The sequence below is a fragment of the Indicator indicator genome, chromosome 6, assembly GCF_027791375.1.
Source record: "Indicator indicator isolate 239-I01 chromosome 6, UM_Iind_1.1, whole genome shotgun sequence".
NCBI lineage: Eukaryota > Metazoa > Chordata > Aves > Piciformes > Indicatoridae > Indicator > Indicator indicator.
This window is the reverse complement of record NC_072015.1, coordinates 38344353-38360846: the sequence shown is the minus strand read 5'-3', so window position 1 is coordinate 38360846 and position 16494 is coordinate 38344353. Positions and strand designations below refer to the sequence as shown.

Sequence of the window (16494 nt, the reverse complement as noted above, 5' to 3'; positions counted from 1 at the left end):
AAATCTGTATTTAAATCCACGTTAAACGATTGTCTTTCAAATCTCTCATCGGCCTCTAAGAATCTGAACTTTCCCAACAAAAAAAATCATTGGTATTAGGCAGTATGATCTAGAACCTTGCTGTTTATCATTAAACTTCCTTTTTTTTTTTTTTCCAAATAAATAAAAGACATACAGAATGAAAACCGTTTTTGTGGTTACAGATTACACAGAAGAGTGTGCCAAGAGCTCTCCTGTAGATTATTTCTTCTACAGAGAAACGTTAAACACCTCCACTTCCATTGATGATTCAGGCTCTCTACAGTGGTGGCTTTTGCTGTGCTTGACGTGTGCATGGGGTGTACTGTACGTGTGCACGATCAGAGGCATTGAAACAACAGGAAAGGTACTCTTGTGGTTTGGTTTGGGTTTTTTATGAGGTGGTATTCCTTGTGCTGTTGTGATTATTTCATGTAGACTTAATCATACCATACAGACTGCCTGTTCCTTGAGTAAGAGCATGCCTGAAACTTCATGTGCCAGCCCCAGTGCTGCTTTTTGAAGAGGGAAGCTGAAGGAAGTGGAAGTTGATTTGATTTTATTTATGTGGAGATTTTTGTGAGCAATTAATATTCCATGTCTTTATAGGTCCTAATAAAACGTTCTTTAGGTATGTAACAGTGTGAGAGCTGAAATCCCCCTTCCACACCAACAATGACCAGGCTAGCTCAGTCTGGAAGCAAATGAAAGCTGCATTTACAAGCAAATCTACAATCTATGATGAAATGCAGTGAATATGTACAAACAGACACTATTCACAATATTTACAAATATGTACAATCAACAGAAAAGCACAACCAAGCTCCCTTTGCTTCCCTCAAGGGGTCTTCCCCAAGGATCCTCCTTCCCCCAGCCAGAAGGAGTTCCCCCAGACCCTCCTGGCAGAAGGCAGAGAGTCAAGAAGCAGAGAGGTTGTTAGACTTAGCTTGTCAAGGTCAGTGTGTTATCTTCAGCCAGAAAAGAAGCAGGCAGACAGAAGATGAGCAAGCTGAGACTGCCCAACTCCCCAACCTTGTTTTGAGTAGAGATTCTTAACCATTTCTCTCTCTCCAATGGAAGTGTTTAGAACAATCATTATTTTGCTTTCTTGCACCCAATAGTGATTTATTTACATTCTTTCACTTTCTCTGCTCGAACTCTGTGAAGAAAAATTTAAAAGTCAGCTTTAAAACCATCACAGGGTATTACCACTTTAACGTTAATGTTAACATCAACTGCAGAATCAAGGAACTCTCTTTTTTTTTGCTGTGACCATTCTCTTCGAAACATACACCCAAAGATTTCTTTGGGTTTGTGCTATTCCTCAACATTATCTCCTAGAAGAGTGATAAATATCCTGCTGCCCTATAGAGCCAAACCTTGCACTGGCAGCATCAACCTGATCTCAGGGTGCAGATTATCTTTCATGCTGCTGTTGAGTGATCTGAGTTGAATTTAAGCCACCACAATCTGTCTTAAATAAAGCACTCAAAATGTTTATTACCAAAATGCAATGCACATACTCTTGAGCGTAGCTTTCTGTAGTATATTAATGGTGACTTGCTTGAAACTTATTGTTAGTCACAGTGCCTTGTTTATTCCCCTCTTTTCTTCCTTGCAGTGCTATTTTTACTCAAGGGTTGTACTTTATTTAAGTGTTTTGTATACATGCTCCTTGTGCAGGCTGTTTATGTGACATCAACCCTTCCATACCTCGTGCTTACCATTTTTCTAATCCGGGGACTGACACTGAAAGGATCAACAAATGGAATTGTGTTTCTCTTCACCCCTAATGTAAGTCACTGTGTGATTCCTGCCTGAGTGAAACACAACAGACTTATCTCTGTAATTAACAACCAGCTGAAAATTAGTCCTCTGCATCCATGCTTTTCTAGCTGTCTCTCAGACACCTTTAAAGTTTTGCCTCTGGGAGGTGAATCCTTTGACTGGATGTAAAATACACACATCCTGTCTCTTTCTCCACACCCCATCAAAATAATGCTATAAAAAAACAGAAGGATCATCATGGAGCAATGCAATGAGGGTCCTTGCTTTCTTTCCCTGTATGCTAGTTAAGGATGAGTCTAACTTCAAAGCACAAATTGTCCAGTTGGTCCAGAACCCACCTAATCAGTACAGCTACATGGGCAAAATACCTAAGAGGATGAGTTAACTATAAAGAGCTTTTAAACAAGATTAAAAGGGGGTTCATTTTCCATGAGAAGACCTCTAAATAATCATTATTAATCTGTCCAGTTGGTCCAGAACCAACCTAATCAGTGCAGCTACATGGGCAAAATACCTAAGAGGGTGGGTTAACTATAAAGAGCTTTTAAACAAGATTAAAAAAGGGATTAATTTTCCATTAGAAGACCTCTAAATAATCATTTTTAATGATCAGTGATAAACACCTTTTCTGGAAACAGGCATGGCAGCTGTCAGCTATGGAAATTAATTTGTTTATCAATTTTGAAAATAGTTGTAGAAAATCTACACCTGGGTTTTCTTCTTAAAAAAAAAAAAAGTATTTACTTATTTGTTAACATTCTACCAAAATGGTGAACTCTGCATGGTTAATATTAATGTTTTAATTTTTATTTAAAATCCTTCATATTCATTCTGATTATCAATGTTGCCTATGCTTAAAGCTGTCTGTCTGGTGCCTCAGGTGACCGAGCTGGCTAACCCAGTGACATGGCTGGATGCAGGTGCTCAGGTGTTTTACTCTTTCTCCTTGGCATTTGGAGGCCTCATTTCATTTTCCAGTTACAACTCTGTTCAGTAAGTAGCCAGGCAAAAGCCAAGTTTTGCATGAATATTTTGTTCTTCCAAATGAAGCGTGTCCACTTCTGCTTTACCCTTACATAGCAATTCCTCAGGACTGGGACACCATCCCCTCAGCATGTAAGTCACATCTCTGACTGATCCTAGCTCTCCCACAAGTAAAGATTTCAGGTACCAGTGCTGGTTGGCTTCCTACAGAAAGATGTGGTGATGTAAGGTAGAAATGAAGGGGACTGGCTGCCCACCACCAACTTAGGAGCAGCAGCTTGCTGTGTAGGAGCACTCAGTTCACAAGGTTGCCCTTTGTCTCCTCCACTCTGCCAGAACTGAGAGATACACATAATTTGAAGCAATCTACAGACCAGAGTTTAAATCTTTTGCTTAGAGGTAAGAAGCTATGTCTAGGTGTTTTGCCAGCTGGATCCAGTGTTGGTTCCTTCCTTTACATATGTGATAGGGCGAGAGAAGAGATGGAGTACTGCATCTCTTCTCGCAGGCAGCCAGCAGCAGAACAAGAGGACACAGTCTCAAGTTGTGCCAGGGGAGGTGTAGGCTGAATATTAAGAGGAAGTTCTTCACAGAGAGAGAGATTGCCCATTGGAATGTGCTGCCCAGGGAGGTGGTGGAGTCGCCATCCCTGGAGGTGTTCAAGAGAAGCCTGGATGAGGCACTTAGTGCCATGGTCTGGTTGATTGGATAGGGCTGGGTGATAGGTTGGACTGGATGATCTTGGAGGTCTCTTCCAACCTGCTTGATTCCATGATTCTATGATTCCAGTTCTGGAGCCCCTATTACAGGAAGGATCTGGAGGTGCTGCAAGGTGTCCAGAGAAGCGGCACAAGGATCATCAGAGGGCTGGAGCACCTCTCCTGAGAGGATTCACTCATTCACAACCAGAATGAGCTTGAGTGTTTTACTTTGAAGAGAAGGAATACATTTATCAAGCCTGTCATTGAGAACCTCATGTTATAGTGAAAAAAATGACATGAGTCAGGAACATGTGCGTTTCAGTGCAGGGCCTTCTGCCCACTAGAGCCCTGTTTGCACTGCTATAAATGAGGAAACATCACAGTGTCAAAAGCCTTGGCTGGACAGGCTTGCCTTTCCTCTTGTCTTGAAGGAGATCATAAAATTAAATATGACCACACCAGGTTAATCTCAACAGTACTGTCTTGGCCAAGAGAAATGCAATATCTAGAGGTTTACAGCCTTCTCATAAAACCATTAACTAATTTAGTATTGATTCCTTATCTTGTCTTTCAGATGCAAGTATCTTTCTGGCTCTGCAATTTTTTTTTTCCATCTTAGCACAGTTATGCTGGCAAGCACCTGCAGCAGAGATGTCTCTACAAAGCAGTTTAGTTTTCACAATGCAATAGCTCACCTGTCCAACTTTATCAGCAAGATGTTCCACTGCATTTCCAAAACTTGAGGACATCTTGAACAACCTTCTGCCCAAAAAATCAAACAAAGCTGTTTTTCAAGTGCCTTGGGCTGCTGCAACTTCACTGTTATCAAAGTTCTGTGGAAGATTTGGCCACTTTTCTCTTCTCAGTATATGAATTCAAACTCAAATCCTCTACCTTGCAGCAGGAGACCCCAGCAGCTAAGAAACAGCTTATGCCAATGTGTGTCTACACACACACATGGAAAGCAGGAGACATCCTTTTTTTTTGCTTCATTTTTCACTTCCCATGAGCCAGGCATAGAAACAACTCAGGCAGTTATTCCTTATGACTAGGATTATTTGTCTGGGAAGTGGGGCAGAGGGGGAGCGTAGCTATTAAACTGCTTAAGGCACCACATTTTAATTCACTGAATCTATCATTAACAGCCATATTTGTATATTCTTAGAGAGCATAGTGATGTATCTATGCATCTGTAGACCACTTCCTTTTGTTAGTCTTGGCAGCCAGTTTTAGTAGTTATTTTGGGAAAGTGTCCGAGATTCATTCTTCTTTGCTCTTTGAATTGCAGCAACAACTGTGAGAGAGATGCCTTGATTATATCAGTGATCAATGGTTTCACATCTGTCTATGCAGCAACTGTCATATACTCCATCATTGGATTCAGAGCCACAGAAAGATATGATGACTGTTTTGACAAGTAAGTTATTGAAAACAAACAAACAAAAAAAAAACCCAGGGATTTGTTTGGTTGGGGCACAAGCAATTGTTTAATTTTCTAACATTTCTTCTGAGGTTGTTGGGCTTTCATATATTTCAATTGATTGATTGTGATTGGCTTGGGATGCTCTCAGGCTGAAGAATTACTTTCATTGACCACATTTTGCCTTTGAACATATATAAAATGTTTCATTCCTACTGGTAATCTTTCAGACTAGTAACTAAAATCACAAATGTTCCAGGCTGGGAAAATAGGAGCAACTACTTCTCTGTTGGTCTGATGATAATGGATTTATTCCTTCTGAATCATATAGTATCAGCCCCACAGTGAATGATAATTATTTGAGCCAGTGAATGATAATTATTTGAGATGTTATGTGAGGAACTATGTTTTCCATTATTCCCTGATGTTTCCAAGAAGTAATAAGGGACAAAGAGGATATTCCATAGTTTAATGTGGGTTGTTTGGGTTTTTTTTTTTAATAATTCTTACAAATAAAACCACAGCTTATGTAACAACTCATACTGACAAAGAAATTAAATGTATAAAGGTAGAATCAGTTAGTGATATATTATTTCACTAAAACATGCTGGAATATAGAGAGTTTTAGAGGTAAGGGTGAAAAATTTGCAACAATAGATATGAAATATTCTGAAGGAATGTATTTACTTGACAGGATAACACAAGTTTCAATACAGCCGGTTCTATGAAAAATTGGATTTTACATCACATACTTCATAAACAAACAAACAAACAATGGGTATTAGGCTGCTGCTGTTCTTTCCACTATGTCTGATGTCAAATCCCCAAAGGCCTCCTAACATAGCAGCCAGACTGTGAAGTTCTGCCTTGCAGATAACTTTCAATGAACCACTGAAAGCACTGCTCACTGAAAGCTCCCTGTGACCAAGCAGTTCTGACAGTCCTGCAGAATCCTGACCATAGCTGGATCACAGGGTAGGCGCTTTAAGTACTGCTAGTGACCCTGTGTACTGTTTTGGGAAAATATCCTAACGAATTCATTAAATTCTTCCAATTTCAAGTCATTAGATGAAGCTCTACCAATCACTGAAAAATTGTCTAGAAACTCTGGGGGGGAAAAATGCAGAATTCACAGTAGTTGATGCCTGATGAGCTGATATATGGATGGAACACAGTTTGATCTTTGTGTCAGCTCTGTATTTAGGTTGCCTTCTGGAGAGCTTTATTGTCTCATCAAAGGTACCTAAATTTACCAGAGCAATTCAGACTCTGTTCTGACTGAGGCTGCCAGGCTCTGTGACTTCCAGTCAAGTTCCTCCACATCAGCTTTAGAAGTGAATGATACACAGCTGCAAACACATTCCCAGAAGCTGCCTAATCTGGGATCTGATGCCCAAACTGCAGAGAAAAGATGAGCACCTAGCCTTTGCACATGTCTCTAGCATGCCCATCCGTTTAACTGTTACCCGTTGCTGTGAAAAACAGCATCAGACTCACTATGGAAGAAGAAAGGATTATGCAGACAGAATATTGATGGACTTCCCAATTTCAAAACCCAATGCTGAGCAACAAAAACATTGCTTCCTTTGTCCCTCTGTAGAAGAAAATGTGCTCTTAATAACTGGCTTCGTGATGAAAAGGAATCCTGAGGATGCTTTAAGAATTTAATATTTTTTAAAATATTAAAATAAAACAATTTAATAATAAAATCATGTGAATTATTTGTATTTCTTGTTTTTTTTTTTTTTTTCCCAGAAATATTCTTACTCTGATGAATGCATTTGACTTGCCAGAAGGTAATGTAACCCAAGACAACTTTGAACAAATGCAGCAGCTATGTAACACGACCGATCCAAATACTTTTGCCAACCTGACGTTTGAAACTTGTAATCTGGAAAGTTTCCTGAATGATGTAAGTTTATCACCCTGCCTCATATTAATACCTTAAATATGATAAGGATGGTTAGACTCATAGAAACATAGAATTGTTAGGGTTGGAAGGGACCTCAAGGATCATCTAGTTCCAACCTCCCTGCCACAGGCAGGGACACCTCACACTACATCAGGTTGCTCAGAGCCACATCCAAGCATGCCCTTAAAAACCTCCAGGGATGAGGCTTCTACCACCTCCCTGGGCAACCTGTTCCAGTATCTCACCAATCTCATGGTGAAGCAGTTATTTAATTTCCTAACATTTCTTCTGAGGTTGTTTGGCTTTCATATATCTCAAGTGATTGATTGTGATTGGCTTGGAATGCTCTCGGGCTGAAGAATTACTTTCATTGACCACATTTTTCCTTTGAATATATAAAATGTTTCATTCCTACTGGCAATCTGTCAGACTAGTAACTAAAATCACAGATGTTCCAAGCTGGGAAAATAGCATCAAGTATTTCTCTGGAAATAGCTATTTGCAGCTGCAATAGCACAAGATGACTAGGGAAAATATTCCCAGAGCAAGGATGCTTCCTTGATGGAGCAAGTCCTGTTGTGATCAGTAGAAGTGTGTCACAATGCAGAAAGAGTGGACCTTGACACCAGTGTGAAAAAGCTACAGGAAGAATTAAATGGGTGCACTTCTGTTTTTGCTAAAAAGGTGGTAAACTACAGATGAGAACAGGGGCCTATAAAATTCCATGAAATATAATTTATATTGTAATTGCAGTAAATATATTGTTGTATTAGGAGGGCTTTGTGAAAAGCCTTGTGGCATAGTTTAGCATTCAGCAAGCCTAGTGAACACTAATGGGAATTTAAGTGCTGTGCAACGTTAATGAGCCTCATTTTGGAGCTTCTGACCTCTTCCACAGGGAGTTGAAGGAACTGGCCTAGCCTTTATTGTCTTCACTGAAGCTATCACCAAAATGCCTGTCTCACCTTTGTGGTCCATTCTCTTCTTCATCATGCTCTTCTGCTTGGGTTTGTCATCTATGTTTGGAAATATGGAAGGTGTGCTTGTACCTTTACAAGATCTTAAGCTTATACCCCCCAAAGTGCCTAAGGAACTGGTTACTGGTAAGTGCTTTTTAGAGACAATTGACCTCCTCTCCCATTAGGGAATGAATTGTATGCTGAAAAATCCAGCCACCACCCATCTACTTTCTTATCTGTCATGGTCGTAAGACTCCCAGATAACCTACTGAAGGTTTTCTCGCGTCCCCCACTGGGGCAGCTCCTGTGATGTTCCTTCTACACCGGCAGACAGCTGCTTACCCTGTGGCTTGTCCCTCAGCCTGCTCATGAGGATTCTCACCTCCTCCACTGTGAAGCTGAAGGACCTGAGCACTTCACCCAAGCTGTCCCACTGACTAGGAGGAAGAGGACCTGTTTCTCTCCTTGGCCTTCTCTTATTTTGTTTGAGGCATCTCATGCTGCAATGGAATTAAAAGTTACTTATAAAGCTTTCTGGTTACAGGGAAATTATCTTAACAGTTTGGGGGGTTTTCTTGTGGTTGATTGAGACAGAGACCTGCTGGAGAGAATCCAAGGGAGAGCCACAAGGAAGATTAGGGGACTTGAGCATCTCCCCTATGAAGAGAGACTGAGAGCCCTGGGGCTGTTTAGTCTGGAGAAGACTGAGAGGGGATCTGATCAATGTCTATCAATATCTGAGGGGTGGGTGTCAAGTGGAGGGGGCCAGGCTCTTTTGGGTGGTTCACAGTGATAAGACAAGGAACAATGGGTTCAAACTTGAACATAGAAGATTTCAGCTCAACAGGAGGAGAAACTTCTTTATAGTGAGGGTGACAGAGCACTGGAACAGGCTGCCCAGGGGGGTTGTGGAGTGTCCTTCTCTGGAGACTTTCCAAACCCATCTGGATGCATTCCTGTGTGGACTACCCTAAGTGATCCTGCTCTGGCAGGGGGTTGGACCTGATGATCTCTTGAGGTCCCTTCTGACCTCTGATATACTGTGAGACTGTGAGACTGTGTTTGTTTGGTTTTGTCCTGGATTTGGATGTGTGTGTGTGGGGTGGGTTGTTGGGGTGGGGTTTTTGGTTGGTGTTTTGGTTGGTTGGTTTTGGGGTTTTGGTTGTTTTGTTGGTGTTATATTTGTTTGTTTGTTGGGGGGGGGTGGGGTGTTGGTTTTGTTTGTTTTGTATTGTTCCCCTTTGCCTAAATACTCTTGTTGTGTTTTGGTTGTTTTCACAGGTCTCATTTGTTTGGGGTCTTACCTGATAGCATTCATTTTTGTGCTGAACTCTGGTAATTACTGGCTGGCTCTCTTTGACAATTTTGCTGGCTCTATTCCCCTGCTGATAATTGCATTTTGTGAGACGTTTTCAGTGGTCTACATTTATGGAATAGACAGGTATGAAATACAAGTTAAACATTGCTAGAAGCTGGTGCATGAATTGATTAGTTGGGTAACTGTGATCTTACTACATTTCAGTGCACAGAATCTCTGTTACAGAAATCATTGAAATTACACAGATGTTATTTGTGATTTAGGTTTCTAATACTGTTCTCAACATAAAGAAAAAATGCTTTATTAAGACAGGCCTTGAGCAACCTGGTCCCTGCCCATGGCAGGGTGGGGTTTAACTAGATGATCTTCCAAGTCCCTTCCAGCCTAAATCATTCTATGAATCTATGAATGAGTGCAGTGGGGATTTTTATTTGTGCATGAAAGCTTTTCACTTTATTAATACATTATAATAGATGATGTACCATAACAACCAACTAAAATAAACATTCCATTTTTAAGTAGGTAGCAGAATATTGCAAGAAAACATTAAGCAAGTGCCCTCCAGTGCAATAATATGAGTGCAAATAATTCCATTTTTAAGTAGGTAGCAGAATATTGCAAGAAAACATTAAGCAAGTGCCCTCCAGTGCAATAATATGAGTGCAAATAATTCCATTTTTAAGTAGGTAGCAGAATATTGCAAGAAAACATTAAGCAAGTGCCCTCCAGTGCAATAATATGAGTGCAAATAATTCCATTTTTAAGTAGGTAGCAGAATATTGCAAGAAAACATTAAGCAAGTGCCCTCCAGTGCAATAATATGAGTGCAAATAATTCCATTTTTAAGTAGGTAGCAGAATGTATGGACTTAAAGTGGCCACATTAGTGCCACTACAGCTCATTTACATTTTAAATATGGTGACATTTACAAATAAATGTTCTTCAGGGTAACAGCATTAAAAATTTAACTAGCAGAAACAAAGTCCAAGCACATTGGCACTGAGCTGAAAGTTTAAAACAGAGTTGTATCCCAGGAGGGTTCCAAAGCAAGGATCTCCAAGCAGGCTGCCAATGTTGTTGTACAGCAGGATGCAAATATTGGGATGCTATTGGGAAGCGTTCTTAGCTGATAGACATAGGCCTTTTATCAGTTGTAGCAGTGAATAATTATTAACCTACCCACTTTTTAGAGATGTAATAAAACAAATTTTGTCATATTTCTGTCCACAATTGAGGTAGTTTTAGTCTATGCCTTTAAAATTTTTCACAGGGTAGTGAGACACTGGAAGAGGTTTCCCAGGGAGGTGCTGGAAGCTTCATCCCTGGAGGATTTTAAGGCCAAGCTGGATGTGGCTGTGAGCAACCTGATGTAGTGTGAGGTGTCCCTGGCCGTGGCAGGGGAGTTGGAACTGGATGATCCTTGAGGTCCCTTCCAACCCTGACAATTCTATGATTTTAGAAGTTAGGGATGAAAAGATAAAATAAATTTATGCAGCTGAATTCCCTGTGTTGTTCATAGCTGTAGGACCAACTGAATAGTCCCCTCAGACACAGGAGAGCCAGACAAGAGGATTAACAATACAAGCCCTATGACTTCCAAAATCATTATTTTCTAAGAAGTGTATCCACATGGTTCTGCTTCATATGTAGAGATCATAAACTCTTTCAGGGCTGACTGCAGATAGTATCACTCTCAAGACAGGGAATGTTTCTTGTTGTGGAGACGTTTTTGCCCCATTGCTCACTGCATTCTCTATGAGTAACCCAAATAACATATCTTTAGGTGCTCTTAATAAGCATTAAGTTAAATATTCTTTCAGCACTCAACCTGAAAAAACTAGTAGTAATCCAAATTAAGCAAAAATTATGCACAGCATCTATTTTTTTTTTATACTCCAATTTACTTTTTTCTTTTTGCTATTATGTCATTCCTTTTAGTTTATGTATCTCTGAGATGCTTTGCCAAAAAAAAAAAAAATCATGAAAAAATACTGCAATATGTCATAGGGAAACTCCATCTGCATTAATTCTTTTGTGTCAAAAGCATTTTGTGCACACTTCACGGACTTCTTGAAGAAAGTAAACTTACAAATATAATCTTCCTGACTTGTGATTATATCTGCATTAATCTGAGCTACTTAGGTCTAATTCCTGGTCTTATCAATCCTCCTTTCACGCTGACATTAGCAAAGTCCTGGAAAGCTCAGCTGGGGACAGTCTGGGCTTCTCTGTTTATGAGCAGGAACCCTTTGATCCTGAGCAGTTTCTACTGTCCTGAACTTCCTGTTTTTCCTTCTAGGTTTAACAAGGATATTGAGTTCATGATTGGACACAAGCCCAATATTTTCTGGCAGATTACCTGGAGAGTTATCAGTCCTCTCATTATGTTAGTTATCTTCTTCTTTTATTTTGTGGTGAAAGTCAAAGAAGAGCTGCTTTACAGCGTTTGGGACCCGAGCTATGTAAGTATATAACCCCAAAATATTTATTTAGAATTATTGTATGTATCCTTCTTTAATGCAAGAGTCATAGTCATCTACATCCATCTGTCACTTGAAACAGTTTTCCAACAAAAAACTTACCTCAAGACACAAAGTAAAAATAAAAAGTAACACCTAGTATAAATAGTCCTCAACTCAGATGTGATGCCTGCAACCTGGATATAGAAACACCTAAGCAGATTTTCCAAAGTGGACAAAACCAAGCCATGAGTCCAGTTGCCAGACAAGACTGAAACAGATGTCAGCTCCCCAGCAGGGATTATGGAAGAGCTGAACATGTCACAGCCTTTCTGTCTTGAAAAAGCACCGAATCTGTGAAGCTGTTTTGATATTGCTCATATTTCTGTATGCATTTCAAATCACAGACCTACACTCGTGCTGGTTACTTAGCACTGATGGAAGAAGAGCTGTTCTATTTTGTTTCTTGTATAAGGCTTCTTCATTGTGAAATATGCTGTTCCTTATGTCAAGAGTCAGTACGAGTTACTGTTTGCATTGTTGTTATTTACAGCTCAGGTAGTTAGTACAGAGTAACCCCCAGGGAGTGCATCTCTGGAACAAGAGACAGATGACAAGGTGGGCATGAAGAGAACACAGGCTTGAACACAAACCCTGTGAGGAGAGGCTGAGGCAGCTGGGGGTGGTTAGCCTGGAGGAGGCTCAGGGGAGACCTCATTGCTGTCTACAACTACCTGAAGGGAGGTTGTAGCCAGGTGGGGGTTGGTCTCTTCTCCCAGGCAACCAGCACCAGAACAAGAGGACACAGTCTCAAGCTGTGCCAGGAGAAGTTTAGGCTGGAGGTGAGGAGAAAGTTCTTCACAGAGGGAGTTGTTAGCTGTTGGAATGTGCTGCCCAGGGAGGTGGTGGAGTCACCATCCCTGGAGGTGTTCAAGAGGGGATTGGATGAGGCACTTGGTGCCATGGTTTAATAGTCATGAGGTCTTGGGTGACAGGTTGGACTTTGATGATCCTTGAGGTCTTTTCCAATCTTATTGATTCTGTGATTCTGTGAAAAAGTTGTTTATTAAGAGAAAAGATCTTGCTAAACTAAAACACTGATTTAAAAATACATCTTTTTTAAACTTTTTCTTTCAGAAATCTTTCCTGATGGAATTCCAACACTATTTGTTACCTTAATGTTGGGTTTACTCTTCAGTTCATGTGTCAAGCCCTTAGTGGTGCTCATAACTGAAGGAAAAGCTGGATGCTAGCATAGCTGTGTATAGACGAGCAGGTGCAGTTTCAGTACATGTACACCTTGAGTGTACTTTTGTAAGACAGGTTTACACTGTATGCACTCTTGGTGCAGATAAATGTGTGGAAAACAGCAAAGCATTCACTTCTTAGTTTTGGATCTATGCACATTTATGCATGCCAGCTTCATGAAGGCCTTGGCACTTGTGACAAGTGGTGTCCCTCAGGGGTCCCTACTGGCATCTGTAGTGCTTAATATTTTTATCAATGTCATAGACAGTGGGATCAAGGGCACCATCAGCAGCTGTGCAGATGACACCAGGCTGAGTGGTGCTGTCAATATGACAGAGGGACAGGATGTCATCCAGAGGGACCTGGACAAGCTGGAGAGTTGGCCCAGGTTGAACCTCATGAGGTTCAACAAGAGCAAGTGCAGGCTTCTGCAACTTGGCCAGAAAATCCTCATTATCAATACAGACTGGGGGATGAGGTGATAGAAAGCAGCCCTGTGGAAAAGGACTTTGGGGTGCTGATGGACAAGAAGCTGGACATGAGCAAACAGTGTGAGCTTGCAGCCCAGAAGGCAAATCACATCCTGGGCTACATCAAAAGATGTGTGGCCAGCAGATCCAGAGAGGTGATTGCCACTTTACTCTGCTCTGGTGAGACTTCACCTGGAGTCCAGGTCTGGAGCCCTCAATACAGGAAGGACATGGAACTGATGGGGCAAGTCCAAAGGAGGGCCACAAAAATGCTCAGGATGTTGGAACACCTCTGGTACAAAGACAAGCTGAGGGAGCTGGGATGGTTCAGTCTGGAGAAGAAGACACTCTGGGCAGACCTAATAGCAGCCTTCCAGCACCTTCCAGCACAAGAAGGATGGAGAGAGACTGTTTACAAAGGCCTGTAGTGATAGGATGAGGGGCAATGGCTTCAAACTAGAGAAGAGTAGATTTAGATTGGATGTTAGGAACAGGTTATTTACTATGAGGGTGATGGAACCCTGGAACAGGTTGCCCAGGGAGGTGGTTGGGGGTCCCATCCCTGGAGAAATTCAAAGTGAGGCTGGACAGGGCTCTGGGCAGCCTGCTCTAGTTGAGGATGCCCCTGGTTGCTGCAGAAGGTGTTGGGTGAGATGACCTTCGGAGGTCCCTTCCAACCCAGACCATTCTATGATTCTATGATTTTCAATTACTTCATGTTAGTATTTATTAATGAATTAAATTAATACTGAATTAACATTAAATTCCACCTCTTGCAGAATAAAAAGCTGCATGTGGTACAGAGAAAAGCATGTTAGAAAAAAATGTGGGTTCCTTTGTTTTCTCTGTCACCTCATCTCTTCCGGGCCTCTGTAGATCTGCTTCACGATCTCTGGATTTCTACCAGTGCCCTCCTTAAAGCAGGAACTGTCAAGCAGCACACTTACTTTGTGAAGATTAATTTTTATTTTCACAAGACAGAGACAGAAAGAGAAATGAAAATGGGGAAATGGAGCTGCTTTCCTCTTTCTTGGCAACTTCATTTCCTTTTTAACTGGGTTTCAACCCTCCCGCACCCTTTGAATTCAGTCTTCCCTGAGGATCTGTGAGCTCCCTCATCCCCACACTTCATTATGCCTGGGAAGCATGTCCAAGGGCAGTCCCATGACTCTCCCTTCCTGGGTTTCTTTTTCTTTCACTCCATCTTCTTTCCATCACTTTTAAGCAAAAGTAAGTCCAAAACATCTGAGACTTGAAACCCACAAGCTAGATAATGTTGTGGAATTGGAAAATTATTGTGCCATTGTGGCTAGCTAATGTCTTGATCAGTTGAATTATTGAATATCTGCATGTTCCCAGGTATTTGCTCCTCATGTCTTTTTACAACTTGTTTGCTCTTTCAGGAGGATTTCCCCAAACCACAGAAGACTGAATATCCTGGCTGGGTGTATGTAATTATTGTCATCCTCGCTGGAGTGCCTAGTTTGGCCATCCCTGTCTTTGCCACATACAAAGCCATCAGGGATTGCTGTCAGAAAAGAAATGATTCCACAGGCCTTATCATCTCCTCATCTGACACCTCTCTCAATGGAAACTTAAAGCATTCAGCATAAAACCATTCCAAAAACGTGGAAGAATGCTTCGGTAGTGAGAAAAGTAACTATATATTTTTGTAAAGAATCCAAAAGTTCATTTCATTTCCAGAAAAGGATAACTATGTGGGTTCTTTCCAGGTAAACATCACAATGCAAGGCATTGTGAAGAGTGAATGGCTTGGTTGCTGGAAGCAAAACAGCCACATTTGCAAGTGATTGGGACACCAGGCCAGATCACTTATCCTCTTTCTGGTTCTGGAGCTATCTTTTTTGAAATTAGCCTGCAGTTCTTTCTTTGGGGATGTACTGCACTTGACATGCTCTAAGGACTCTTCCATGTGTAGTCATATTGGTTGGGTAGCCAATACTGACCTCTCTTGCACATGAAGTTGTTTTTACTTTATATACCACTGCCTTGCACAAAGCCACCAATATTCTTTGTCTCATGCCAGACTTAAAAATATTTAATAAAAACATTTCTAAGTATGACAATGAGAGCTTGATTCGTTTATAATTCTAGATATTTTATTAACTATTACTTTCAAGCTTGTAATAAAAATGTACATTTTTATATACTTTATAATTAATACCTTGGGTGATGGTATCTCCAACCACCCTAACTTTTGTTTACAAAAGAAGCATTCACAGGTTCAGCTATTTGGTTGTGGGGTTTACACTCCACATATAAAGAGAGTTAAATGATTTAAGCACAGATCTAACCTTTCCAATACAGCAATTCCCGTTGGGCATACAGGTGCTGTGAGCTGTGGGTTTCCCACTAATGGGATTCCATAGCAGATCAGCCTGGGACTCACCACTTGCTCCTCTGTCTGGTATCTTCCCAGATGCTATGGCTATAATTTGAGCAGTCCTTGGCTCAGAAGGCTGGAGGGGGGTGTCTCTCTCTCTTGTGTGCTTCCTTGCTGGGCTGTAGCCTCTTCTGGCTTTCAATTCCCTTGGAGCTTTTCCCCTTTCTGCCTTGGTCCAGGTGCAAGGCCTGGGTGAAGTTGTTGGTCTGATAGAGCAGATTCCTCAGCTGCTACTCCAGCAGCATTTGGCTCTTGTCACTGTCTGGGTGAGCACAAGGCAGGTTGTCTGACTTCTTGGCTGGTTTAAATACTGTCCCAAGACAATTAATGCCCTTTGGTAACACAGAACCCTGATCACTGCACCCATAGGATGGGGCATAACTAAACATGGCCAGGGGCACACACAGTTCTCAGCTGTGTTACAAAGTTAATCACACGTGCTGGACCCCAGGAAGTGTCCAGGTTTGCACATTCAGGGGTGCTTACAATGATAATCACAGGGGCTAGACATTTGCCTTGGCCCTCTGGAGCCCAGGAAGGGTCCAGGTTAGCACATTCAGGGGTGCTTAGCCACTGTCTGGGCTAGGGCATGTTTGGGGGTTTGACCTTTCAGGACAAAGCTCCTAGCAGACAGCACTGCTTTTGCTGTTAGCAGAAGACACAGTCTTGCAGTGGGGCAGCAGCAGTTCACAAAATGGCAAAGTCTGCCTTCTCTTTCAAGTAGGAGCAAGTGGTGCACCACTCACCGGCGAGGTTGGGGGGGATCCAAGGCACCCAAGCAATGAAAAGCTTCTTGCCCAAATCAGTCACAAT

The 16494-nt window shown here is 41.4% G+C and overlaps 1 protein-coding gene across 1 annotated transcript in view; it reads left to right on the top strand.

Moving 5' to 3' along the window:
• LOC128967427 (sodium-dependent neutral amino acid transporter B(0)AT1-like) overlaps positions 1 to 14890 on the top strand; it is a 28539-nt gene extending 13649 nt beyond the window's left edge. Inside the window, exons 4-12 of the mRNA XM_054381539.1 lie at positions 204 to 385; positions 1702 to 1812; positions 2687 to 2799; positions 4780 to 4908; positions 6667 to 6823; positions 7722 to 7926; positions 9064 to 9223; positions 11400 to 11562; positions 14681 to 14890. Of these exons, the coding sequence (XP_054237514.1) occupies positions 204 to 385; positions 1702 to 1812; positions 2687 to 2799; positions 4780 to 4908; positions 6667 to 6823; positions 7722 to 7926; positions 9064 to 9223; positions 11400 to 11562; positions 14681 to 14890 (1430 nt within the window). The remainder of the gene's footprint in view (positions 1 to 203; positions 386 to 1701; positions 1813 to 2686; positions 2800 to 4779; positions 4909 to 6666; positions 6824 to 7721; positions 7927 to 9063; positions 9224 to 11399; positions 11563 to 14680) is intronic.
• Positions 14891 to 16494: the final 1604 nt, after the last annotated feature.